This window comes from Oncorhynchus keta, chromosome 30 (assembly GCF_023373465.1).
Source record: "Oncorhynchus keta strain PuntledgeMale-10-30-2019 chromosome 30, Oket_V2, whole genome shotgun sequence".
NCBI classification, from domain to species: Eukaryota; Metazoa; Chordata; class Actinopteri; order Salmoniformes; family Salmonidae; genus Oncorhynchus; species Oncorhynchus keta.
In genome coordinates this window covers 41,487,131-41,512,965 of record NC_068450.1, presented here as the reverse complement: position 1 = coordinate 41,512,965, position 25,835 = coordinate 41,487,131, and the positions used below count along the sequence as shown (strand labels likewise).

The 25,835-nt window shown below is 43.5% G+C and overlaps 1 protein-coding gene across 12 annotated transcripts in view; it reads left to right on the top strand.

Moving 5' to 3' along the window:
- Nucleotides 1-25,835, top strand: part of LOC118363609 (LIM and calponin homology domains-containing protein 1-like) — a 160,025-nt gene that overhangs the window by 60,006 nt on the left and 74,184 nt on the right. For 11 of the 12 annotated variants that reach the window (XM_052488438.1, XM_052488443.1, XM_052488439.1 and 8 more), the window contains exons 3-4: nucleotides 3,480-3,549; nucleotides 24,042-24,148. In XM_052488438.1, coding sequence (XP_052344398.1) covers nucleotides 3,480-3,549; nucleotides 24,042-24,148 — 177 coding nt within the window. Of the gene's footprint in view, nucleotides 1-3,479; nucleotides 3,550-21,093; nucleotides 21,436-24,041; nucleotides 24,149-25,835 lie in introns of those variants that run through there. The other variant, XM_052488446.1, reaches the window with a different exon arrangement.

The following is a 25,835-nucleotide window of genomic DNA, read 5'->3' as shown; positions in this document are numbered from 1 at the left end:
TCAAAGCACTTTATGCACCGATTATACTGTACAGTAGTAGCCCGGCATGCCAGACCGTGTGGTGCAACTGGGGCAATCAAATCAAATGGTGTTTGCCACATGCGTCAAATGAAACAGGTGTAGACCTTACAGTGAAATGATTACTTACTTACAAGCCCTTAACCAACAATGCAGTTTTAAGAAAATACCTATAAAAAAAGAGATACGTATAACAAGTAACGTTAATTAAAGAGCAGCAGTAAATAACAGAGTTTGGCTTTGTTAGCCAGGCTAACTGTACATTACGTGCACATTTTATAATGTTGACTATATATGTTTGGGCTATAGACCGATAGTTTGAGTTGAGTGACTTGGGCTTAAACACCAAATTTGTTGCCCAAAAAATAAGTCAAAAGACATTGGTCCAGAGTTATTTAATCCCCATTGCATATACTCAAAGCATTTGAATAAGATAGAGACAGTAAATAAACAAATAAATAACTACAGTGAAATACTCATTGAGTCCTCAAACCTTTTCCTGTAGTGTATAAATCACATGCATCCTCCCCACCCAGCCTGTGATAAAAGTGTCAGCTACATACTTCACATTGTGCGAACACCTGTGTTATGTCTATAGTCTCTACCCCCCTTCCCTTCAGACATGTTCCTCATCCTGTGGACATAACATACTTTACTTTACAGTGGAGTAAATCTAGGAGATTTATAGGTATCGGTCCTCCTTCTAAGTTCCAGTGTTCCAGTGTGTGGAGTCTGTTTGTGTAGTGCAATTCACAGACACCCTAGGGATTTAGTACAGCCCTTCTGGAGACTATGATGGGGCTTGAGGTGCTTCCCTGTGGTCAACTCAAACAGATTGGTCATCTTAGGTGGGTGACAGGCAGTCTTCAAATGTGAATTGTGTGTCTCTGCTGTCTGTAAGCTGTCTAACGGTGTGAGTGTGTGTGTGAGTGAGTGAGTGAGTGAGTGAGTGAGTGAGTGAGTGGTGAGTGAGTGAGTGAGTGAGTGAGTGAGTGAGTGAGTGAGTGAGTGAGTGAGTGAGTGAGTGAGTGAGTGTGTGTGTGTGTGTGTGTGTGTGTGTGTGTGTGTGTGTGTGTGTGTGTGTGTGTGTGTGTGCCTGTGTGCATGCGGGATAACAGTAATTATCGAATTGTTCATATTAAAAACATTGCACACATTCCAGGCCAAATAAACATTTATTTTCATGGAGATCCATGAAGACACGGAGCTCGTACCTAAAAGAGAGGCTACTGCGGTCGCATGGATGTGGTTTGGGTCTGAAAAGTCTGACACGGACCAGAAAACCACCCTCCCAGAAAACCACCCTCCCAGAAAACCACCCTGCAAAGAAAACCACCCTGCAAAGAAAACCACCCTCCCAGAAAACCACCCTCCGCAAAAGATGCAGCAGGACGGTCAGGCTCAAACACCACTAGTCTCTTTTACCACCTACGCAAGAATCATGTGAAACAGTACAGAGAGAGTCTAGGGATGAGACCCCCCCTCAAAAAAGATTTTTTGCAGCACTTAGGTTGTTTTCATATAATGCTGTAACGTTCATTCAACCTTGAAGGAGTGTTATGTTTACTTGTTATATTTTATATATTTTTTGGTGAGCCTTATTTTGCTGCTATAGTTTAAACTGGAAAGTGTTCCATGTTTACATTTGGTACAGACCATTCATTTGTATGCTTCTACAATTCTAACAGTTCTACGATTAAAGAGTTATGTTTGGTTTGGATATTTTAGACCATATTCACATTTTAGGCCAATTTATTTTGTTTGCAACTGTAGTTGAAGTATTTTCTATTTACCTTTTTAGATTTGATACGTTAATCTTGTATATTTTGTCACATGCTTAATTGAACATTTGCACAAAGGTTCTAATTAAAAGGAGAAATATTCAAATATGAGGAAGTGCCTTTTATTTGTTGAGTATAATTCCACATGTAATAAGAAATAGGCCTTTACATATGGTAATTTTATATAAACTATTTTTTCATTGAATTTACGGGAAATGTGCTGTATCGTGATATGTGTCGTTATCGCCCAGCCCTACCGCCATTGAATGATCAGCTTTTATCTTACCATATTGTCAATAACCCCTATCACAGAAAAAGACACTTTCTCCCATTTCTCTCTACGAACCCAGTCGAGCGTAAAACCCCTTTGTCAACAATCAGAGGCTCCCTTACAACCATACGCCTAATCCTTTCCATATCTCGCCATCCGCAGCCATCCATCTACAACTCAAACACTCAACTTTTCCACTCAGCGTTTGAGGTAGAATCACATTGTCTTCCAGGTGCATCATAACGTAACCTTAGAGACGATTTTGGGCTCTGGCTTTGATGACGAACAAAGGATGAACTTTGAAGTGCATTCCTCACGTAGAATAGCAATAACAGAACTTAGGAGCAGGTCTGGGATCAGATAATACTAGGAAAAGTGGAGAATCTTGTAGTGCATTCCGCAATAACAGGATGTACTGTAGTAACAGGTCTGGAATCAGATAGGGGGAACTCTTGTACGTTCCTCAGGTGGAACATCAATAACTAGACTTAGGAACAGACCTAGGATCAGATAAGACTAGAACATCCCCTCTGAATTGTTCTAAAAAAACATTGCACCTCGGGAGGAAGTTGGAGAATGTCCCCTGTGGACCTTGTGCACTCTCTAAACAAGGGAAGGGTTGGACCGCAAGGAAATTATCTGTTTGGCTTTGACACCCTCACCCCAATTTTTTTCTCATGTTTTGTTTTTGAGGTCGCCTTAAGTAGAGGGGGGTGGTGGATGGACTTCAAAAGGGGTGTCTCATGTCTTCCCATGTTTTTGAAAGAAGTGCGTGTGTACAGTAATGTATTATAGCTACAGTACTCTGTCTGTGTGTGTTTTTGTAATGTGTTGTGATCCATGACCTGACAACATTATCCCAACCACTCATGCCCACTTCCTCAGGAATAACACATGACTGGATACACTAAAGGCACACTGAGATAGAGTATGACACATTTGTGTGTGTGTGTGTGTGTGTGTGTGTGTGTGTGTGTGTGTGTGTGTGTGTGTGTGTGTGTGTGTGTGTGTGTGTGTGTGTGTGTGTGTGTGTGTGTGTGTGCGCGCGTGCGTGCGTGCGCATTAAAGTCTCAAGGCCTTTCTGTATGTCCTTGAGTCCTTCCAACTGATTTAGAGCCAGTGACACCACTAACCTCCCAACACAGCCACATAGGATTCCTTCTTTCATTTACTCTTTCTTTTTTTAACTTGTTTTTTCATGACCTGATGAAGATCCAACTCTGATTGAAACGTTGTCTTTTGTGCGTCTGATTCTGTCCTGCACCTGATTGGATATTATATATGACTTTTTTCATGTTTTTTAAGTTGGGTGTACATTTATTTATTTTTTTACAGATCTTCTCTATATTCCATGGATAAAGCTGTAGAAATCTTATCTCTATCTATCCTTTCTCTCTCTCCCCCCTCAGGTTGCTGAGTGCCATCAAACCTGGCTTGGTGAAGAAAATCAACAGATTACCCACTCCCATCGCTGGCCTGGTGAGTTCTCTCCTTCTTCTACCATCCTCCATTCCTCTCCCCTCTATATTCCATTCTTCTCCTCCCTCTAATGATTCCCCCTCGCTTCCCTTCCTCTCTTTTCAACCATCTATCCCCCCTTTCCTCCCTACATTTAGTTTCCCTATCCTCCAAGTCCTCTCCTCCCTCCATCCGTCTCCCCCTTCCTCTCACTGTACCTACATTCCTTTCGGAATATAGTACAGTATGTTCTGCACATTAAGTTATGCACAGATATACAGTACAGAGATAATGCATCAATTCCCAGGCTGTAAGAAGACTCAAGCTCTGTCTGGGAACTGGGAACAATAAAAGGGTGTAAACATCACAGCAGTATTCAATTAGCCACTATGTGTGTGTCTGTGTTAATGCGTGTGTGTGAGTGTGTTTTAGTGTGAGTAAATGCATGTGCGTGTCTATGTGGTGTGAGTGCCCCCCCCGTGTATGTTTGTGTGTGTCTATGTTTCTTAGTTTGCATGTGTGTGTGCGTTGATGCATGTGTTTGTTTGTGTACCGTAGGCCTTTATGTATAGTGCTATTTCACATCTTGAGGCCACGTTGTCGGCATGGCCTGTATCTTCAACTGCGTCTCAGCTGTGTTCAGCCTCAGAGTGTACATGTTATTGTACTCCACATACCAGAAGACAGAAGGGGCGTACCCCTCCAACCAAAAGGTTAAAAAAAGAGTCTCCCCGCAACTAATTGCAGCATGTCTTTCAAGAATCTTGTGGAAATACATCCAGCTCCTCATTTCACTGTCGGATGTATAGAGTTGGATATCAAAGGAGAGGAAAGGAAGGAAACTTCAAGAGATCTGCCTCATTTTTTATTTTGGATGTAGTGCATTAGAGTTGGTCTCTCCTACTCCAAGACTTTCACATCCATTTTTTGGCTCTCTTGTCCTCTTCTCTTATATTATTCAGCTCTCTCTCTCTCTCTCTCTCTCTCTCTCTCTCTCTCTCTCTCTCTCTCTCTCTCTCTCTCTCTCTCTGTCTCTCTCTCTCTCTCTCTCTCTCTCTCTCTCTCTCTCTCTCTCTCTCTCTCTCTCTCTCTCTCTCTCTCTCTCTCTCTCTCTCTCTCTACTCTCTCTCTCTCTCTCTCTCTCTCTCTCTCTCTCTCTCTCTCTCTCTCTCTCACACACTCTCTCTCACTCTCTCTCTCTCTCTCTCACACACTCTCTCAATCCTCTGGGGTGTTTTGGCTTGGTTTGGGTCGGCTTTGATTCGCTGAATGAAGACAACTGGTAGGCTCAGATGTACTGGGACAGCCCTGGGATCCGTTCTTAGTGTAAAATGAGCGTGTGATTGCTGGCAATGCTGCGAGACGAGCCCCATTTCATGGTGTGAAATCATAACCACAATGTTATGACTTTCCACACTACCTCTGCTCGACACTTTGGTCTTGGTGCATTATCGTTACCAGGAAACAAATGTAACACTTTAGTAGCCCTTGTATATCTTGACTAGATTTGTCACTACTATGAGATTTTGGGCTTTCGTAAATTCATCAAAGACTTGACCAAATGTGTCACTATTGTGAGATGTAGGCCTTTCATAATGAACCAAGGACTGGACTGGCATGACCAAGCACACACATGGTTCCTTCAGGACCAAGGCTGAGAGACAAACAACAAGGCCTCTTTGAGAGTGAATGGAGAAGCAGAGGTGAAAGGTCAGCCTGTGCACTTCCTTCCGTCTCATACAGTACAGTAGCTCTGGCCCTCTAATAGTTCCACCTCATGTTGTCTCAGAGGGCGTTGTTTGATATGCCCCTCCACTACCTCAAGACATCAATGCAGTCCCTGTTGGTCTCCGGGAAATCCTACCTAGAGTTTCTTGCTTAGTTCGCACTTGGCTTCGTATAGGATTTGGTTGAGAGAAAGCAAGGGAGGTTATAGAGCAGGGGTAGGCAGAGTTGGGTAGTTTCTATTGGCTAGCTTCTCAATGAGAGATCTAGGATCAGCTTTCCCACCCCAAATCCTAACCTTAACCATTAGTGGGGGAACATAGCATCTGAGGGAAACGTATTGTGGCTATAAGACAAAATGGCCTTGTGTTGCCTTTGACTGTGCTCATGGTTAGTTAAGACTGAAGGGTAATGGAAAGAGTGCAGAAGGCATGAAGGGCAGAGGAGAAGAGATGAACAGCAGCTGGATAAGATTGAGAAAGAGATAAGCGGAGAAAGTATGAAAGAGAGGAGAGCTCAGCAGCTGAATGAAATATATACAGTATATAGAGAGAGAGAAACATGCAGAGTACAGGAAGACTCAACAGCTATTTTTACTTGAGAGAGAGAGAGAGAGAGAGAGAGAGAGAGAGAGAGAGAGAGAGCTGAATAATATATATATATATATATATATATATATATATATATATATATATATATATGCATGCATCATTGGAAAGGAGCAGAAGTGTTGAACTGTTTTGAAGGAAGTTTGGTTTGGCCCAGCTTCTCTCTCTCTCTCCTTACTCTCTTATCTGACGGCGTCTCTAATTGCCGCCAACTAGCCTCCCCTGGCTTCCACAAACCCGGTAATTACACTCCTGTATTCTTAACAACCCTTTCTCTTTTTTTACAATCCCCCCACTACAATAACATTGGATTATCTTATTATCTTGTTAAAGTTTCAAAGCAAAAGAGTTATCGCCTCAATTCTTATTGCTTGAAGAAAAAGTTTTTTCCGCGCGATGTCAGTCACTCTGTCTTGTTTCTCTCTTTCTCTTTCGCTGTCACTCTTTCCACCTCTTTCTGTTTCTTTCTTTCTCTCACTCAGTATTTTTTAAGAGAGGATGTCTCAATATCTAAGAGCAGCATAAGTCAGTCTCCCTCTCCCTCTCTTTGTCTAATGATTTCTGACCCGAGGGAACAGTTCATGTGGGGGGGGGTATCGAGGCACTCATTTAATGATCCATCTACACACATGTCCTCCACCAACAAGAGACATTAACAAGGAACTTGTGAGTGGGAGGAGAAAGGAGGCATTAGTATACCTTTAGTAAGCTTTTGATACGTGCATGAGTGGGCACCGGCCAATTACTGTATACACTGTATGAATGGACAAAGCCATCGATCACTTGACACCATTCATTCCTAAATGAAGAGTCAATAGCACACTGAAGCCAAATTAAAGTTTAGATGTGGTCATAACATGCATAGTTTGAGCTAGTGACGTTGCAGGCTAGTTTAGTGCTGCTCCTTCTCATTGAGTAACTCAAGTTGACTGCCCTTTTTTTTGTGATATCTAATTGGAATTTAGGATCTTGTCTCATCGCTGCAGCTCCCCAACAGACTCGGGAGAGGGGAACGTTGAGAGCCATGCGCCATGACCTGCCGAGCCGTGCGGCTTCTTAACCCAGAAGACAGCCGCACCAATGTGTCGTAGGAAACGCCACAGGGAGTTACTGGAGCATGATGAGCCAAAGAAATCAACCTGGCCAGACACTCCCCTAACTCGGATGACGCTGGGCCAATTGTGCACCGCCCGTGCACAATTGGCCCAGCGTCATCCGTGTTAGGGGAGGGTTTGGCCGTTCATGGCTCCCGGTCATGGCCGACTGGGATTGAACCCGGGGCTGTAGTTCCTACAGAGAGGGTGATCACACAGTCATCCGGAGCAGCTGGTGCTCTCATGCATGCTTCAGTGATGCATGATATCCACACCTAGCTTTGTGTACACTAGTGATACCATACAGCTCTGCTCACATGCACACTTGTACAGTTGAAGTCGGAAGTTTACATACACCTTAGCCAAATTCATTTAAACTCAGTTTTTCACAATTCCTGACATTTGTTCCTAGTAGAAATTCCCTGTCTTATGTCGTCAGGGTAGCCTAGTGGTTAGAGCGTTGGACTAGTAACCGGAAGGTTGCAAGTTCAAACCCCCGAGCTGACAAGGTACAAATCTGTTGTTCTACCCCTGAACAGGCAGTTAACCCACTGTTCCTAGGCTGTCATTGAAAATAAGAATTTGTTCTTAACTGACTTGCCTAGTTAAATAAAGGTAAAAAAATTTAAGTTAGGATCAACACTTTATTTTAAGAATGTGAAATGTCAGAATAATAGTAGAGAGAATGATTTATTTAAGTTTTTATTTCATTCCACATTCCCAGTGGGTCAGAAGTTTACATACACTCAATTAGTATTTGGTAGCATTGTCTTTAAATTGTTTTTGGGTCAAAGGTTTTGGGTAGCCTTCCACAAGCTTCCCACAATAAGATGGGTGAATTTTGGCCCATTCCTCCTGACAGAGCTGGTGTAACGGAGTCAGGTTTGTAGGCCTCCTTGCTCGCAGACACTTTTTCAGTTCTGCCCACAAATGTTTGATAGGGTTGAGGTCAGGGCTTTGTAATGGCCACTCCAATACCTTGACTTTGTTGTCCTTAAGCCTTTTTGCCACAACTTTGGAAGTATGTTTGGGGTCATTGTCTATTTGGAAGACCCATTTGCGACCAAGCTTTAACTTTCTGACTGATGCCTTGAGATGTTGCGTCAATCTATCTACATAACTGTCCTTCCTCGTGATGCCATTTATTTTGTGAAGTGCACCAGTCCCTCCTGCAGCAAAGCACCCCCACAACATGATGCTGCCACCCCTGTGCTTCACTGTTGGGATGGTGTTCTTCATCTTGCAAGCCTCCCCCTTTTTCCTCCAAACATAAAGATGGTCATTATGGCCAAACAGTTCTATTTTTGTTTCATCAGACCAGGGGACATTTCTCCAAAAAGTACGATCTTTGTCCCCATGTGCAGTTGCAAACCATAGTCTGGCTTTTTTATGGTGGTTTGGGAGCAGTGGCTTCATCTTTGCTGAGCATCCTTTCAGGTTATGTCGATATAGGACTCGTTTTTACTGTGGATATAGATACTTTTGTACCTGTTTCCTTCAGCATCTTTACAAGGTCCTTTGCTGTTGTTCTGGGATTGAATTGCACTTTTCGCACCAAAGTACGTTCATCTCTAGGAGGCAGAACGCGTGTCCTTCCTGAGTGGTATGACGGCTGCGTGGTCCCATGATGTTTATACTTTATACATACTATTGTTTGTACAGATGAACGTGGTACCTTCAGGCATTTCAAAATTGCTCCAAAAGGATGAACCAGACTTGTGGAGGTCTACAATTATTTTTCTGAAGACTTTGCTGATTTCTTTTGATTTTCCCATGATGTCAAGCAAAGAGTCACTAAGTTTGAAGGTAGGCCTTGAAATACATCCACAGGTACACCTCCAATTGACTCAAATGATGTCAGAAGCTTCTAAAGCCATTACATAATTTTCGGGAATTTTCCAAATTGATTAAAGGCACAGTCAACTTAGTGTATGTAAACTTCTTACCCACTGGAATTGTGATGCAGTGAATTTTAAGTGAAATAATCTGTCTGTAAACAATTGTTGGAAAAATGACTTAAATGTCTTAACCGACTTGCCAAAACTATAGATTGTAAACAAGACATTTGTGGAGTGGTTGAAAAACAAGTTTACAAAAACAACTGTACATATCAGTTGTGTCCAGGCGTGGACTTACGTATCCAAAGCAGAACCCCATGTTTGTTCACTTCTCACACCCTAATTGTGTTGTCAACAGTAGTAAAACCATACCTCTGCGCTCACAAACAGGTCTGTGGATTACAGTGAGACCCTGTGGCTGTATTCCCACATGGACTTCCACACAACAGAGAGACCTTATAGTTGCACTTACACAATCTACACAGGTTCAAGTGTTCCATACCAGAGCAATGCTGGGCACCAAAACATCAACAAAAACACACACACACACACACGCACACGCACACACACACACACACACACACACACACACACACACACACACACACACACACACACACACACACACATACTCACACTGGCCTATGGGGGAGTTTTAGTGTGATTACTGAGGTGAGAAAGGCGTAAACAAGAGGCCTGCCTTTATCTCAGCCATCATAATAAAACACGGACCAGGCTGGACCAGGCACTCCCCCTTCCTTCCCCTTCCTGTTACATCCTAATGGGGAAATGGTTCTCTGTGGAATTCCCTGTTGTGTAATCAGGGTGAATGGTGGATGGGGAGCAGAGCGGAGCGTGGGATGTTTTGCAGGTTGGCTGGTTGCTCTGGTCCAAGGCGTTGGGAAGGCTCAGCATTAGCAAGCCGCACTGAGGCTCAGGGTTAGCAAGCCGCACTGAGGCCCAGGGTTAGCAAGCCGCACTGAGGCCCAGGGTTAGCAAGCCGCACTGAGGCTCAGGGTTAGCAAGCCGCACCGAGGCTCAGGGTTAGCAAGCCGTACTAACTCCCTGGACTACAGGGTGGGTGGTTGGTTGGAGTACTGCTGAAGAGGGCTTGCAGGTTGGTGAGTTGGTTGCAGACCTGGGTCAAATGCATAGGTCAAAGGTTTAGGGGTCCTGAGTGGTGCAGCGGTCTAAGGCACTGCATTGTAGTATTAGAGGAGTCACTACAGACCTAGGTTCGATCCCGGGCTGTATTACAACTGACTGTGATTGGGAGTCCCATACGGCGGCGCACAATTGGCCCAGCGTCGTTAGGGGAGAGTTTGTCCGGGGTAGACGTCATTGTAAATAAGAATTTATTCTTAACTGACTATTAGTTCTGGCATAACATTACACAGAACCTGATAAACAATGGATGTGTGCATGCCACTGTATAATTGCAAAAACCCCAGTCATGGCACTGCCTAGTCAGTCAGAATCTTGACTTATGATAAGAAGTCACTTGTGTGTGACTTTAACACAACTCTCCCCTGATTATTTGAGTGTTATCCTTGTCTGCGAGGTTGGAATCTGAAACAAATCTGTGAGACACCCATCTCCCTCGGCTTAATCTGTGAACGCCTTTCCCCTGGATACTCTATAGGTGTCACGTCCTGACTATAGAGAGCCCTTATTTTCTATGGTGGAGTAGGTCAGGGCGTCCAGTATGTCCTGTCCAGTATGTCCTGTGCCAACTCTACTCACCAGGTCTCCAGTGTGCCTCCACAGCCCAGTACGTCCTGTGCTAGCTCCACGCACCAGTTCTCCAGTGCGCCTTCACAGCCCAGTATGTCCTGTGCCAGCTTCACGCACCAGGCCTCCAGTGAGTCTTCCCAGTCAGGTGCGTCCTGTGCCTTCTCCCCGCACTCGCCCTGAAGTGCGTGTCACCAGTCCGGTGCCACCTGTACCGGCCCCATGCATCAAGCCTCCAGTGCGCCTCCCCAGTCCGGTACGTCCTGTGCCTCCTCCCCGCACTCGCTCTGAAGTGCGTGTCACCAGACCGTTGCCACCTGTACTGGCCCCATGCATCAGGCCTCCAGTGCGCCTTCACAGTCCAGAGCTTCCGGCGACAGTTCCCAGTCCAGAGCTTCCGGCGACGGTCCCCAGTCCAGAGCTTCCGGCGACGGTCCCCAGTCCAGAGCTTCCGGCGAAGGTCCCCAGTCCAGAGCTTCCGGCGACGGTCCCCAGTCCAGAGCTTCCGGCGACGGTCCCCAGTCCAGAGCTTCCGGCGACGGTCCCCAGTCCAGAGCTTCCGGCGACGGTCCCCAGTCCAGAGCTTCCGGCGACGGTCCCCAGTCCAGAGCTTCCGGCGACGGTCCCCAGTCCAGAGCTTCCGGCGACGTTTCCCAGTCCAGGGCTTCCGGCGACGTTTCACAGTCCGGAACCTCCAACGACGGTCCACGGTCCGGAACCTCCAACGACGGTCCACAGTCCGGAACCTCCTGAGACGGTCCACAGTCCGGAACCTCCCGAGACAGTCCACAGTCCGGAACCTCCCGCGACGGACCACGGTACGGAAACTTCGGCGACGGTCAACGGTCCAGAGCTTCCAAACACAGCGTCCAGTCCAGCTCCATGGCAGGAGTCTTCCTCTGCACCGATGTCGAGGCTAGGGCCCGTGTCCAGTCCAGCTCCATGGCAGGAGTCTTCCTCTGCACCGATGTCGAGGCTAGGGCCGGTGTCCAGTCCCGCTCCATGGCAGGAGTCTTCCTCTGCACCGAGGTCCAGTCCAGGCACAGTGTTCAGCCTGGGTCCATGTCTGGATCTGCAGGATGAGCGGATTCTTCAGCCCGCACCAGAGCACCCTCCCTTTTGGTTTCAGGTTATGCGGCCGGAATCCGCACCTTTGGGGTGGGGGGGTGCTGTCACGTCCTGACCATATTGAGCCCTTATTTTCTATGGTGGAGTAGGTCAGGGCGTGACTGGGGGTTTAGTCTAGTTTATTATTTCTATGTGGGGTTCTAGTTTTGTTTTTCTATGATTTTGATGTGATTTTGTGTGATTCCCAATTAGAGGCAGCTGGTAATCGTTGTCTCTAATTGGGGATCATATTTAAGTAGCATTTTTTCCACCTGTGTTTTGTGGGATATTGTTTATGTGTAGTTGCATGTTTGCACTCCATTATCGTCACCTTTATTTTATTCTTTATTGTTGTGTTGTGTGGTTCACTTTCTTTAAATTAGAAAGATGTGGAACCCAGATCACGCTACACATTGGTCCGAGTATGATTCCAACGATCGTGACAATAGGCTAGGTGTGAACACTGTTTTACTTCCCCCCTACAAGCATCTGCAGTCAGATTATGCCAGAAAGATATTGATTCTATCCTGCACCATAATCTAATATGATCTGAGTCATTCCAACTATTCCAATGGCTCATTTCAGAGGAAGGAACATGTTTAATGTCCTTAAGTACATAATTCTTCATATCAATTTGTTCTGAATAGTTTTTTACTGTTTTAAGTCTGTTGGGGGAAGAATGTCTTAAATCCGCTGGATTTGAATTCTCTGCGGATATCTCTTTAAGTCTGTGTGTGTTATTGTCTGGGTATTTCTTGGACCGTTGTCCATTGTGTTGGTGTCGGGGGGCAGTGGCTGGGGCACTGTTCGTGTTGATGTAGACGTCAGCGTCAATCATCTCAGCTGCGGACTCCACCCAGTTTCAGTTTCCTCTGCCAGAGACACACACATTCACACACGGTTCAAACACATGAACACATATACAAATGTGCAGGACATGGATTTGTTAAGTGATTTCCCCTAGACACATACACGTACAGTACACACGCGCGCACACACACACCCTTGTCGACTTCTCTTTCACACTCACTAATATTTACTCAGTTTGGTCCTCTGTCCGAGTGTTTGTTTGCGTTTCTGTTATTGTTGGCATCGGGCAACTTGTTGTCGGGAGAGAGGAAAAAAGGGAGGAATTTGGTTGTTTGGTTTGGGAGCAGCGGCAGTGTGGAGTGAGATGGTTTGCGTGTGTTGTCTGGAACTATTGTTTTCGTTTTTCTCCTTTTTTCTACTCTTCCTCCAGTTTCTTTGCTGGTCTTGGTTTGTCGTTACTGACTTCTGGATTTATCAGGAAAGCTTTTGAGTGGATGGGGTAGCTAGCTCCGAAAAGGGCTGTGCATTACCCTGCGGCCTCCAGCATACAGTGAGCAGGTCTGCCGCTTTGAGCGCCTGTACAGTGTGAACACACACATTGACGCGGAGCGTTACCCGCCAGGCATACAGCAACAATCTTACTGCCACCGTATTTGTACATAACCACACATTCATTATTTACATTTAGTTACACATCCTCCTTTTGCATCGACAATGGTAAAACTCTGCTTAATCCTAACCATGAGGGTATTATTGACACCTTCTTACGCACACCAAGGTAATCATGTTCTGCCCTTCATTTGTGACTTCCAACCAACCAAGACCCAGATCAACTGAGAACAGTACATCAACTGACCATGACCCAGATCAACTGAAAACAGTACATCAACTGACCATGACCCAGATCAACTGAAAACAGTACATCAACTGACCATGACCCAGATCAACTGAAAACAGTACATCAACTGACCATGACCCAGATCAACTGAAAACAGTACATCAACTGACCATGACCCAGATCAACTGAAAACAGTACATCAACTACTCATGGCAGATCAACTGTGGTCATCTTGTTGGATGCAGGAAAAATGCAACTAGAAAAGTATGTTACAATCTGAAAAGGCATTGGAAATGTATTAATGTTTGTAACATCAAATACTTAAGAGTTGCTCTAAAAAATGGGGGGGTGGGGTGAAATGTTTAAGGAAATGGGGGGGTCTTATTATCTGACTCCTTTATGGTCAAATAATTACTTTGCTGTGGTCTGGTTCAGGTTTTGGCCACACTATGTGTTGAACTCCCCCTTAACCCTCTGGCTGGCTGTTAGTAATGCCCAATAAGCCTCACCCCTCATAGACTTAAATATATGTTTCTGCATGAGTATATTTAAACAATATGGTCCTAGGGGGTGTGGTATATGGCCAATATACCACAGTTAGGGGCTGTTCTTATGCACGATGCAATGCGGAGCCCTTAGCTGCGGTATATTGGCCATATACCACAAACCCCTAAGGTGCCTTATAAACTGGCTACCAACGTAATTAGAGCAGTAAAAATACATGTTTTGTCATACGCGTGGTATACAGTCTGATATACCACATCTGTCAGTCATTCAGCATTCAGGGCTCGAACCACCCAGTTTATAATTGTGAAATATGTTTATATTTAGCATCACTGTTGTACTGTAGTAGCTTAGGTTTGCTTAAAGAAAGAAGTTATATCTTGTGTCCTTTCAAAATCTGTGGTAGACTATTACATCTTTGTACTATAATGAATATCAGCTATTGTAGTATGCACCAAATACACCCGTTACCGTGTCAACAGGAATATTTCCCACATTCTGGACTACTTTGGCTCCCTATGTCGTAGAAAGAAACACCTACCATATCTTTCTGTCAACATGGGGCTTCCGAGTGGCGCAGCGGTCTAAGGCACTGCATCTCAGTGCTCGAGGCATCCCTAGAGACAATGGTTTGATTACAAGCTGTATCACAACCATCCATTAGTTTAGCAATTAGTTTATAAGCAATGCAGGCATTACAAAGCGTAACCAATCTGTTACTCACAATAAGAAAGTGAAAAGCATGAAAGTGTGATTTCACAATGTCTCCTCTACACTCTACACTCTCGACTTTGTAATAATACCATCCTTTTTAAACCCACCATATTGTGCCAGATCTCTGTGGCTAACTGGATTTCACTGGATTCTACTGGACTTAACGAGATTTAGTTTGGCCTCCTCCAGTCTGCATTTAACTGGTCTTGATTGCCCTCCTAAACCCTTTCCATCCTCCTCTTCTTTCTTTCTTCTTCCCCCTGCCAACATCAGATTCCGCTATAGTTTAGACATTTCTAGGAAGTTTTGTTTGTAGTGTGCTTGGTGAAGTTAATTCTTGGATTTCAGGATATGGATTTCTCTAAATGGAAACAACCTTATTTAAACCATTAATTTTCCCATATTAGAACATATTTACCCATAACCAAAAATATATAGATATATACAGGTAACTGCCAAAATAAAGGAAACACCAACATAATGTGTCTTAATAAGGCGTTGGGCCACCACAAGCTGCTAAAACTTTTACAAGTGTCTGGAATCTATGAACTAGGGATGCGATACCATTATTCTATGAGACATTCCATCATCATTTTGTGTTTTGTTGATGGTGGTGGAAAACACTGTCTCAGGCACTGCTCCAGAATCTCCCATAAGTGTCTGAGACAACCATGGCATATGATTTACATCATTTTCATGCTCATCAAACCATTCAGTGATCACTCAGAATTGCCCTGTGGCTGGGGGCATTGTCATCCTGGAAGAGACCACTCCCACCAGGATAGAAATGATTCATCATGGGATGAAGGGGATCACTCAGAATTGCTGTGTGTTTATTGCCGTTTAACTTACTCTCTAAGGGGTTGAGTGGACCTTAACCATGCCAGGAGAAGGCACCCCACACCATAACAGTGCCACCATAACCCTAATGTACTTAAGTGTTTCCTTTATTTTGACAGTTACCTGGCAGTTAGAGCAAAAACTTTAAAAAATGTACATCAATATTTTTCATCAGTGTGTGAATGCAATGCTGATTTGGAAGAAGTTCATATAATATCCTTGAAGATTACATTACAAAACTGAATTTGTTGCGGTTCTTTGGCAAATTTGTTGCAAACTAAATAGTGTGCTACAAAATGTTGACAGAATTCTGTAAATGTTTGCCACTAGTGGTGAATTTGCAGCAAACCTTTAGCAACAATAATATGTATTGCCACCAGTGGCAAACAGGTCACCTGAGCTGTCACGTTCTCCCCAAGGAGAGGTGGGTGTGGAGTCAGGCGCAGGAGAGAGCGAATGTAAAGAAAGGGTGTTTATTTTAAAAGACCAAAGAACAGGAACATGACCACAATAGTAGCTTCAAAACCACCGTAACGCAGTCCAGAAAAACACCTGTTCAACAGAACACACGAAAACGCAACCCAACAAATGACAGTAAATGAAACAATCCCGCACAAAACCAAAGAGGGTAGGGCGAGATTACAATACCCCACTAATTAACCAAAATAGGAAACAGGTGAACGAAAGGACAGACAAAACCAAACGAAAAGGAAAAAGGATCGGTGGCAGCTAGTAGACCGGCGACGACGAGCGCCGAGCGCCACCCGAACAGAGAGAGGAGCCAACTTCGGTGGAAGTCGTGACATGAGCTTTTTTTCTGGCAGACAATTGTCTCAAGATTCTATTTGAATCTGTGGAAAACCTGTGGCAACCAGTTCCAAGACCAGTAACTGTTGATGACCAATCAGGGGGATTAGAAACGTCTATTGGAAAATGAAAACCAAGCTGTCTAGCTAGCTACCTACCTTTTCCAGTGTCTAACTTACTAATTAAACTTCCTAATACACTTTAACATATTATTAGCTAAATGATGCCTAGTTAGCAATGTCAAGTTTTAGACCTATAGGGGCAGTATTTCATTTTTGGATAAAAAGACGTGCCCGTTTTTAGCGCAATATTTTGTCACGAAAAGATGCTCGACTATGTTTGGAATTGATAGTTTTGGAAAGAAGACACTCTGACGTTTCCAGAACTGCAAAGATTTTCATTGTGAGTGCCATAGAACAAAATCTACAGGCAAAACCAAGATGTTTGAGTGACCAGGAAATCAACAGGATTTCTGGAGGCACGTTTTCCATGATCTCCTTATATGGCTGTGAATGCGACAGGAATGAACGGACACTTCCTATCGTTTCCCCCAGGTGTCTGCAGCATTGTGACGTATTTGTAGGCATATCATTGGAAGATTGCCCATAAGAGCCTACAATTACCAAGTGTCCCGCATGGTGTCTGCGTGGAAATTGGTGCGCAAAAGTCAGGTACCAGTATTTTTCCATCCGAATCAGAGAAGAATGCACGCTTCTAGGACTGGCATTTCAATGAAGAGATATATGACAAAACACCTTGAGGATTGATTCAAACAACGTTTTCCATGTTTCAGTCGATATTATGGAGTTAATTCGGAAAAAAGTTTGACGTTTAGGTGACTGAATTTTCGGTTAGTTTCGGTAGCCAAATGCATAGTAACAAAACGGAACGTTGTGTCCTACACAAGCATCTTTCAGGAAAAACTGGACATCTGCTATGTAACTGAGAGTCTCCTCATTGAAACATCTGAAGTTCTTCAAAGGTAAATTATTTTATTTGATCCCTTTGCTGGTTTTTGTGAATGTTGCGTGCTAAATGCTAACGCTAAATGCTAAGCTAGCTATCACCACTCTTACACAAATTATTGATTTTCTCTGGTTCTAAAGCATATTTTGAAAATCTGAGACGACAGGATTGTTAAGAAAAGGATAAGCTTGAGGGCAGGCATATTTATTTCATTTCATTTGCAATTTTTAGAAATCGCTAATGTTGCGTTATGGTAATGAGCTTGAGGCTGTAGTCACGATCCCGCATGCGGGATGGGGCGGCCTAAGAGGTTTTAACACATTTTGTTGATACCAGTTTCAATCTGTCAGCACCACTGACTGGCTAGCGCTTAGCTAGCTAAAGTTAGCTATCATATTCTTGCACAATTAATGTGATAGGTAGCTAGATTTAAAAAATATATATATTTATCCATTATTTTACCAGGTAAGTTGACTGAGAACACATTCTCATTTGCAGCAACGACCTGGGGAATAGTTACAGGGGAGAGGAGGGGGATTATTGAGCCAATTGTAAACTGGGGATTATTAGGTGACCATGATGGTTTGAGGGCCAGATTGGGAATTTAGCCAGGACACCGGGGTTAACACCCCTACTCTTACGATAAGTGCCATAGGATCTTTAATGACCTCAGAGAGTCAGGACACCTGTTTAACATCCTATCCGAAAGACAGCACCCTACACAGGGCAGTGTCCCCAATCACTGCCATGGGGCATTGGGATATTTTTTAGACCAGAGGAAAGAGTGCCTCCTAGACCAGAGGAAAGAGTGGCCCTCCAACACCACTTCCAGCAGCATCTGGTCTCCCATCCAGGAACTGACCAGGACCAACCCTGCTTAGCTTCAGAAGCAAGCCAGCAGTGGTATGCAGGGTGGAATGCTGCTATTTACCTAAACACTTATATTTTAAGGTGAATACGTTGCTGTCTTAATACCAATATCCATGTCAATATGATAGTGTCACAGTTCAGTAGCATATTAGCTAGCACAACAGCTAATGTATAGTAGCAACAATATGAGTTGATCTGACATCAAAGCAAAACTTCACTTTTGCAGATGGTTACCCTTTCCCGCCTGTGGTGTTGAAAGAGGCTGGGAGGAGGATGCATCAACACCCTGGAAATATGTTTGTAGAGCAATCACTTTTTTGAGTGATAAATTAGTGTATTGTCTTTGAGATTGATAAGGTAACTAAATGCATTTATTCATACATTAATTATTTGTAACATTTAGATCTTTCATTGCTTTAAACTAGTAGTGGCTAGCTCAACACAGATTGAGGCCTTCAATACTGATACAGATTGAGGCCTTCAATCAAACTGAGGACAGAGAAATGTGTGTTCACCAGACAGGTCAAGGCTTCTTGCATGCCTGGATTTGAGATGTAAGTTACACTCAAAACATTTCTGGGTTGTTTGGATGACCCAATTCCTGGTTTGCAGGCATTGGGTCAATAGTTGGGTTGTTTTCTTCAAAAACAGCTAGGTTGGGTTGTTGGTGCTGGGTTACTAAGGTTGAGTGTTTTGGCAGTCTGAAAGCTCTGAAATCAGTAAGAAACAAACTATATGAATTATGAATTTGATAGTCATTCAGCTTAAAAATCGGTAGTCCAATCATACTTTGGTAGCTAGCAGTTAGCTTGAGCATTAGCTAACGTCTGTTAGCTAGCTAGTCATAATATTTACTAGCTAGCTAACGAAAAGCCTCATGACCATTCTCGTGACGCTAGCTTCCTGGAGTGTTTTGTGGCGGAATATAACTAAATGTACATTTTGTGTCAACGCTTGGCTAGCTAGTTAGCTAAATACACTTCAGTGTCTGTAATGGTAGATTAGCTAGCTTACTACCTTAGCTAGCTAGCTAAGTCTGCCACTTCTTCTGGACTGTGTCGGACACTGTTTCACTCGTCAGCTAATGTTAGCTGTCTAGCTAGGTTACCATAGCTAGATTTGACTTATTCTCCATCTGTGCTAATTTAACCAAGCTACAGTTGAAGTCAGAAGTTTACATACACTTAGGTTGGAATTATTAAAACTCATTTTTCAACCACTCCACACATTTCTTGGAAACAAACTATACTTTTGTCAAGTCGGTTAGGACATCTACTGTGTGCATGATACAAGTAATTTTTCCAACAATTGTTTGCAGACAGATTATTTAACTTATCATTCACTGTATCACAATTCCAGTGGGTCACAAGTTAACGTATACTAAGTTGACTGTGCCTTTAAACAGCTTGGAAAATTCCATGACTTTAGAAGCTTCTGACATTATTTGTGTCAATTGGAGGTGTACCTGTGGATGTATTTCAAGGCTTACCTTCAAAATCAGTGCCTCTTTGCTTGACATCATGGGATAAAGAAATCAAAAGAAATCAACCAAAACCTCAGGAAAAAAATTGTAGACCTCCACAAGTCTGGTTCATCCCTGGGAGCAATTTCCAAATGCCTGAAGGTACCACATACACCTGTACAAACAGTAGTACGCAAGTATAAACACCATGGGACCACGCAGCCGTCATACCGCTCAGGAAGGAGATGCGTTCTGTCTCCTAGAGATGAACGTACTTTGGTGTGAAAAGTGCAAATCAATCCCAGAACAACAGCAAAGGACCCAGTGAAGATACTGGAGGAAACAGGTACAAAAGTATATATGTCCACAGTGAAACGAGTCCTATATCGACCTAACCTGAAAGGCCGCTCAGCAAGGAAGAAGCCACTGCTCCAAAACCGCCATAAAAAAGCCAGACTACGGTTTGCAACTGCACATGGGGACAAAGATCATACTTTTTGGAGAAATGTCCTCTGGTCTGATGAAACAAAAATAGAACTGTTTGGCCATAATGACCATCATTATGTTTGGAGGAAAAAGGGGGAGGCTTGCAAACCGAAGAACACCATTCCATCCTTGAGGCACGGGGGTGGCAGCATCATGTTGTGGGGGTGCTTTGCTGCAGGAGGTTCTGGTGCACTTCACAAAATAAATGGCATCATGAAGAAGGACAAGTACGTGGATATATTGAAGCAACATCTCAAGACATCAGTGAGGAAGTTACAGCTTCTTCCAAATGGACAATGACCCCAAGCATACTTCCAAAGTTGTGGCAAAGTCAAGGTATTATCTATTATTCTGACATTTCACATTCTTAAAATAAAGTGGTGATCCTAACTGACCTAAGACAGAGAATTTTTACTATGATTAAATGTCAGGAATTGTGAAAAACTGAGTTTAAATGTATTTGGCTAAGGTGTATGTGAACTTCCGACTTCAACTGTATATACACTGGGGATAATAAGCGACACCTAGAGGGGGTGGAGACAATCACAAGGACAGGTGAACCAGATCAGGGTGTGACATAAACATCCTAAGGTCAACAATCCCATACTGTTCACATTCCTCTCATGTAAATGCTGTAGCTACATAAAAGATTAAATAAACAATTTATTTGACAAATATCCAGTCTTTGCTATTTTCTTTATTACCATGCTGATGATTTGTATCTGTTAAGACATTGAATACATATTTAGTATATTTACTACATTTAATGTTTTAGTTTTCATTCTCTGAATGGTAAGTTCATTTAAAATTGTGATTTGGTTTATTTAGATACTTTTCAATGTTGTTAACACACAGTAACCAAAAACAGAATGTTCACCATAAGTTCCCAGAATTGTTTGCCAGATGTTAACAAGTTGACCGCAAATTTACCGCAACAGTTTGCCCCGAAAAATGATTTGAATGTGAAAATATGAGCTTGCTGCAAAATTGTGACAACTTGGCCAAAAGTTTGCCCCAACTGTTTACCAGGAGCCTGTTTTTTCAGTATGGGTGTCTATGGGTGGGGACTCCTCTCCAGGGTAGCAGAGATGGCACTCTCCCAAACATACAGGATGCCGTTGGGGGTGGGGGGTAATTTACCACATTGAGAAAGGCTCTGGAACGTGAGAAAATCCAGCTCTGTGTGTGTGTGTGTGTTTGTGCGAGAAAGACGGAGAATGGGAGAGAAGAGAGTGAGAGAGGCTGGGAACTGAAGACCAGAAGGGAACAGGAGCCTTAGCAGGGTCAGGTTTTACCAACTGAACAAAGGACCGTAGGACACCTGGCAAGTTCTGTATAGAAGACAGAGAAAGAGAAAGAACAAGCAGATAGGGAAAGAGGAAACAGAGAGAGAGAGTGAAAGAGAAAGTTGCAAATAGATAGGGAAAGAAAAAAGAGATTGCAAGTGTGTGAGTAAAAATCGGAGGGAGGAAGAGACTCGAAGGGAGATCAACCAGGGAAAAGAAGGGTGAGGATAATTTAAGAAGCAAGTCGGTTGCGAGAAAGCAAGAGTTTGTTGAACCAGCAGCCTGCGACGGACAAACCATGTCGGGAACATATTCCTGCCTCTGAGGGGACTATTTTCCTCTTTCTGGGGTGTGAGTGTGAGCTTGCATGCCTGTGTGCATGTTTGCTTGTGTGTGTCCATTAGAGGTTGACCGATTAATCGGACTGGCCGATTTTATTAGGGCCGATTTCAAGTTTTCATAACAATCGGAAATCTGTATTTTTAGTCACCGTTTTTTTTTTTTACACCTTTATTTAATCTTTATTTAACTAGGCAAGTCAGTTAAGACCAAATTCTTATTTTCAATGATGGCCTAGGAACAGTGGGTTAACTGCCTCGTTCAGGGGCAGAACGACAGATTTTCACTTTGTCCGCTCGGGGATCCAATCTTGCAACCTTACAGATAACTAGTCCAACGCTATAACTACCTGCCTCTCGTTGCACTCCACAAGGAGACTGCCTGTTACGCGAATGCAGTAAGCCAAGGTAAGTTGCAAGCTAGCATTAAACTTGTCTTGTAAAAAACAATCAATCAATCATAATCACTAGTTAACTACACCTGGTTGATGATATTACTAGTTTATCTAGCGTGTCCTGCGTTGCCTATAATCTGACTGATCGGTGGTAGGCAGCAGCAGGCTCGTAAGCATTCATTCAAACAGCACTTTCGTGCATTTTGCCAGCAGCTCTTCATTGTGCTTCAAGCATTGCGCTGTTTATGACTTCAAGCCTATCAACTCCCAAGATTAGGCTGGTGTAACCGATGTGAAATGGCTAGCTAGTTAGCGGGGTGCGCGCTAATAGCGTTTCAAACGTCACTCGCTCTGAGACTTAGAGTGGTTGTTCCCCTTGCTCTGCATGGGTAACGCTGCTTCGAGGGTGGCTGTTGTCGTTGTGTTCCTGGTTCGAGCCCAGGTAGGGCCAAGGCAATACTAAAGTGCCTATAAGAACATCCAATAGTCAAAGGTTAATGAAATACAACTGGTATAGAGAGAAATAGTCCTATAATTACTATAATAACTACAACCTCCAACCTCTTACCTGGGAATATTTAAGGAACCACCAGCTTTCATATGTTCTCATGTTCTGAGCAAGGAACTTAACCTCTAGCGACGAGCAATCCCGTATCCGGGAGCGTAATCATAGCCTCAAGCGCATTACCATAACGCAACGTTTCCTATTCATGAAAATCGCAAATTAAATAAAATAAATATATTGAAACACAAGCTTAGCCTTTTGTTAACAACACTGTCATCTCAGATTTTCAAAATATGCGTTACAGCCAACGCTAGACAAGCATTTGTGTAAGTTTAGCATGGCATAATGCAATGCTAGGCTGTGCTGGCAGCAGGCAACATTTTCACAAAAATAAGAAAAGCAACCAAATTAAATCATTTACCTTTGAAGAACTTCAGATGCTTTCACTCATGAGACTCCCAGTTAGATAGCAAATGTTCCTTTTTTCCAAAAATAATATTTCTGTATGCGAAAAACGTTACGTGGCTGAGAAATCGACCGAAAATACTTAAACTATAACGCCAAACTTTTTTCAAGATTTGCTCCATAATATCGACAGAAACACGGCAAACGTTGTTTAGGATCCATCCTCAAGGTGTTTTTAACATATGTATTCGATAATATATCCGTGGAGGCAGTTGGTTTCTCATAAGAAACGATTGGAAAAATGGCTACCTCAGTATTTTACGCAAGGTTTTCTCCCGGAGACACCATGCGTCCACTCGCCCTATATGGTCTCTTACAGCCATTCTCCAATGGAAATGCCTAAAAAGACGTCACAATGCTGCAGACACCTTGGGGAAAACGTGGAAAACGTAAGCTGACTCCTAGCTCCTTCAAAGCCATACAAGGAGTATTGGCATGAGGTGGTTTTAAACAATTTGGCACTTCCTGATCTGGGTTTTGCCTATAACGTCAGTACTGTGGCACACAGACAATATCTTTGTAGTTTTGGAAACGTCAGAGTGTTTTCTTTCCAAAGCTGTCAATTATATGCATAGTCGAGCATCTTTTTGTGACAAAATATCTTGTTTAAAACAGGAACGTTTTTCATCCAAAAATTAAAATAACACCCCCTATATCCAAGAAGTTAAACGTTAGCTTTCTTACATGGCACATATTGCACTTTTACTTTCTTCTCCAACAATTTGTTTTTGCATTATTTAAACCAAATTGAACATGTTTCATTATTTATTTGAGGCTAAATTGATTTTATTGATGTATTATATTAAGTTAAAATAAGTGTTAATTCAGTATTGTTGTAATTGTCATTATTACAAATAAATTTCAACAATCGGCCGATTAATCGGCACTGACCTTTTTTTGGTCCCCCAATAATCGGTATCGGTATCGGCGTTGAAAAATCATAATCGGTCGACCTCTAGTGTCCATGTGTGTGTCCGTGATGGGGGACAATCTCAATGTATTTCTCCCTTTATCCACAAAAGGAGTGTATTCACCTTTCTCTGAGTAAAAGTGAGTATGTGCCCTATTGTAACTGTGTGTGTGTGTGCGCGTGTGTGTGTGCATGCGCCCTCTCTCCACAACAGGACAACCTGAGTGTGTTCCTGCGTGGCTGTGAGGAGCTGGGACTGAAGGGCTCTCAGCTGTTTGACCCCGGGGACTTGCAGGACACCTCAACACGCCCCAAAACCAGGTAAGACTTCACACACACACACTTGTTTCCCTGACTGGCTGGGTGGCTGAAAGACTGGCTCGTTGATTATGCTGGCCGACTCACTGTCCGTAGGGTGGTTGGACAGTTGTTCTGTCTGTGTCTTTCTGTGTCTGTCTAGCTGTCAGCCTGTATGTCTTTGTTTTTTCATTCATGTGCTTTATCTATTCTCATCCATGTGTGCATTTGCTTGTCTTTCTACCGCTCTGTGTCGCTGTTATGTCAACAGTACAGTAATTAATGTCAAAGCAAAGAAATGTGGCTTTCCTGGATTCAACGTCACTCGACAGGAGATTGTGACATTGTAGCTGTTGCTAGGTGAGTAGGTGTTGCCCCCCCCCCAACTATCCTTGTGCCAGGGCTGCTCTGTCAGTCAGTCAATAAAGAGAGCGCGAGAGAGAGGGAATGAACGATTGGGAAGGACAGAGAGAAGAAGAGAGGTAGAGAGAGAGTTTCTTCACTTTGTGACAGGGTAATGTCAAACTTAGCAGGTCTCCGGGATGGCTTGACGGGTTCTGTCATGACATATGATTCCATGTAGAGGTCAGGTGTGGGCCAAGGGAATACAATTCGCTTTACTCACACACTTGTCACACTGTGTGTGTGAAGGTGTTTTTGTGCACGTGTGCAAATGTGTGTGTGTGTGTCCACTTTCACTGATGCCTGTGCATTTGCTTGGCTCCAAACCAAGTTCATTGCATTTGAATTAACCCTGTTCTACTGTTGATGGCTATGCATCCTTGCATTGACTTATATTACCTTTTTACTGTCCGTTAGATTGTGTGTGTAGCTCTACCCTTTTCTCCTGCCACTCTGCCCAGTGTTCTAGAAAACGGATTTGGGTGCATAAAGAGACACCGCTCCACACAATGTGCTAAGGCCTGAAATATGTCTTCTGTTCCATCTGCTGATGGAAACAGATCCATTTCCAAGATAAGTGACAGGTGGAGAGAGCGAAAGAGGGGGGGGGGGAGAAAGAGAGAGGGCAAGTGAGAGGGAGAGAGCGAGAGACAGCAAGAGAGAGTGAGATTGAGAAAGAGTGAGTTTGAGAAAGAGAGTGAGATTGAGAAAGAGAGAGTGAGATTGAGAAAGAGAGAGAGAGAGATTGAGAAAGAGAGAGAGATTGAGAAAGCTAGCGAGAGATTGAGAAAGAGAGAGAGAGATTAAGAAAGAGAGAGTGAGAGAGGGAAAAGGAGCGCGATGGAGGGAGTAAAGGTGAGATCACATGCAGTGATCTATTACCTAGTGGAATCTGTATTGCCGTCTTTCTCAGGCAGGCTTTAGATGGTTATGTAAGTAAGCAAGGTAGCGTGGTAGAGAAAACAGACCTGTCTCTCTGTTAATTTAGTCAAGCGAGAGGAGAGGAGGAAGGAGATAAAGAGGGGAGGAAGGTGAAATGACACAGGGACCTTCTGTTGGAATAGAGGGAAGTTGGAGAGGGAGGTGGAGAAACTAACGCTGAGACTTACTTGACACCTGGCCTTTTGGTTTCAACCCCCCTATTTCACGTTCTTTCTTTTGAACTTTATTTTTCTCTATATAAGGTATCTCTCTTTCTCTCTCTATTTCTCTTGTTGTCTTGCTGTCTCTCTCTCGCTCTCTCTCTCTCTCTCTCTCTCTCTCTCAATCTCTCTTCCCTTTTCTACCCCCTTTTTCTGTTGGATCAGAT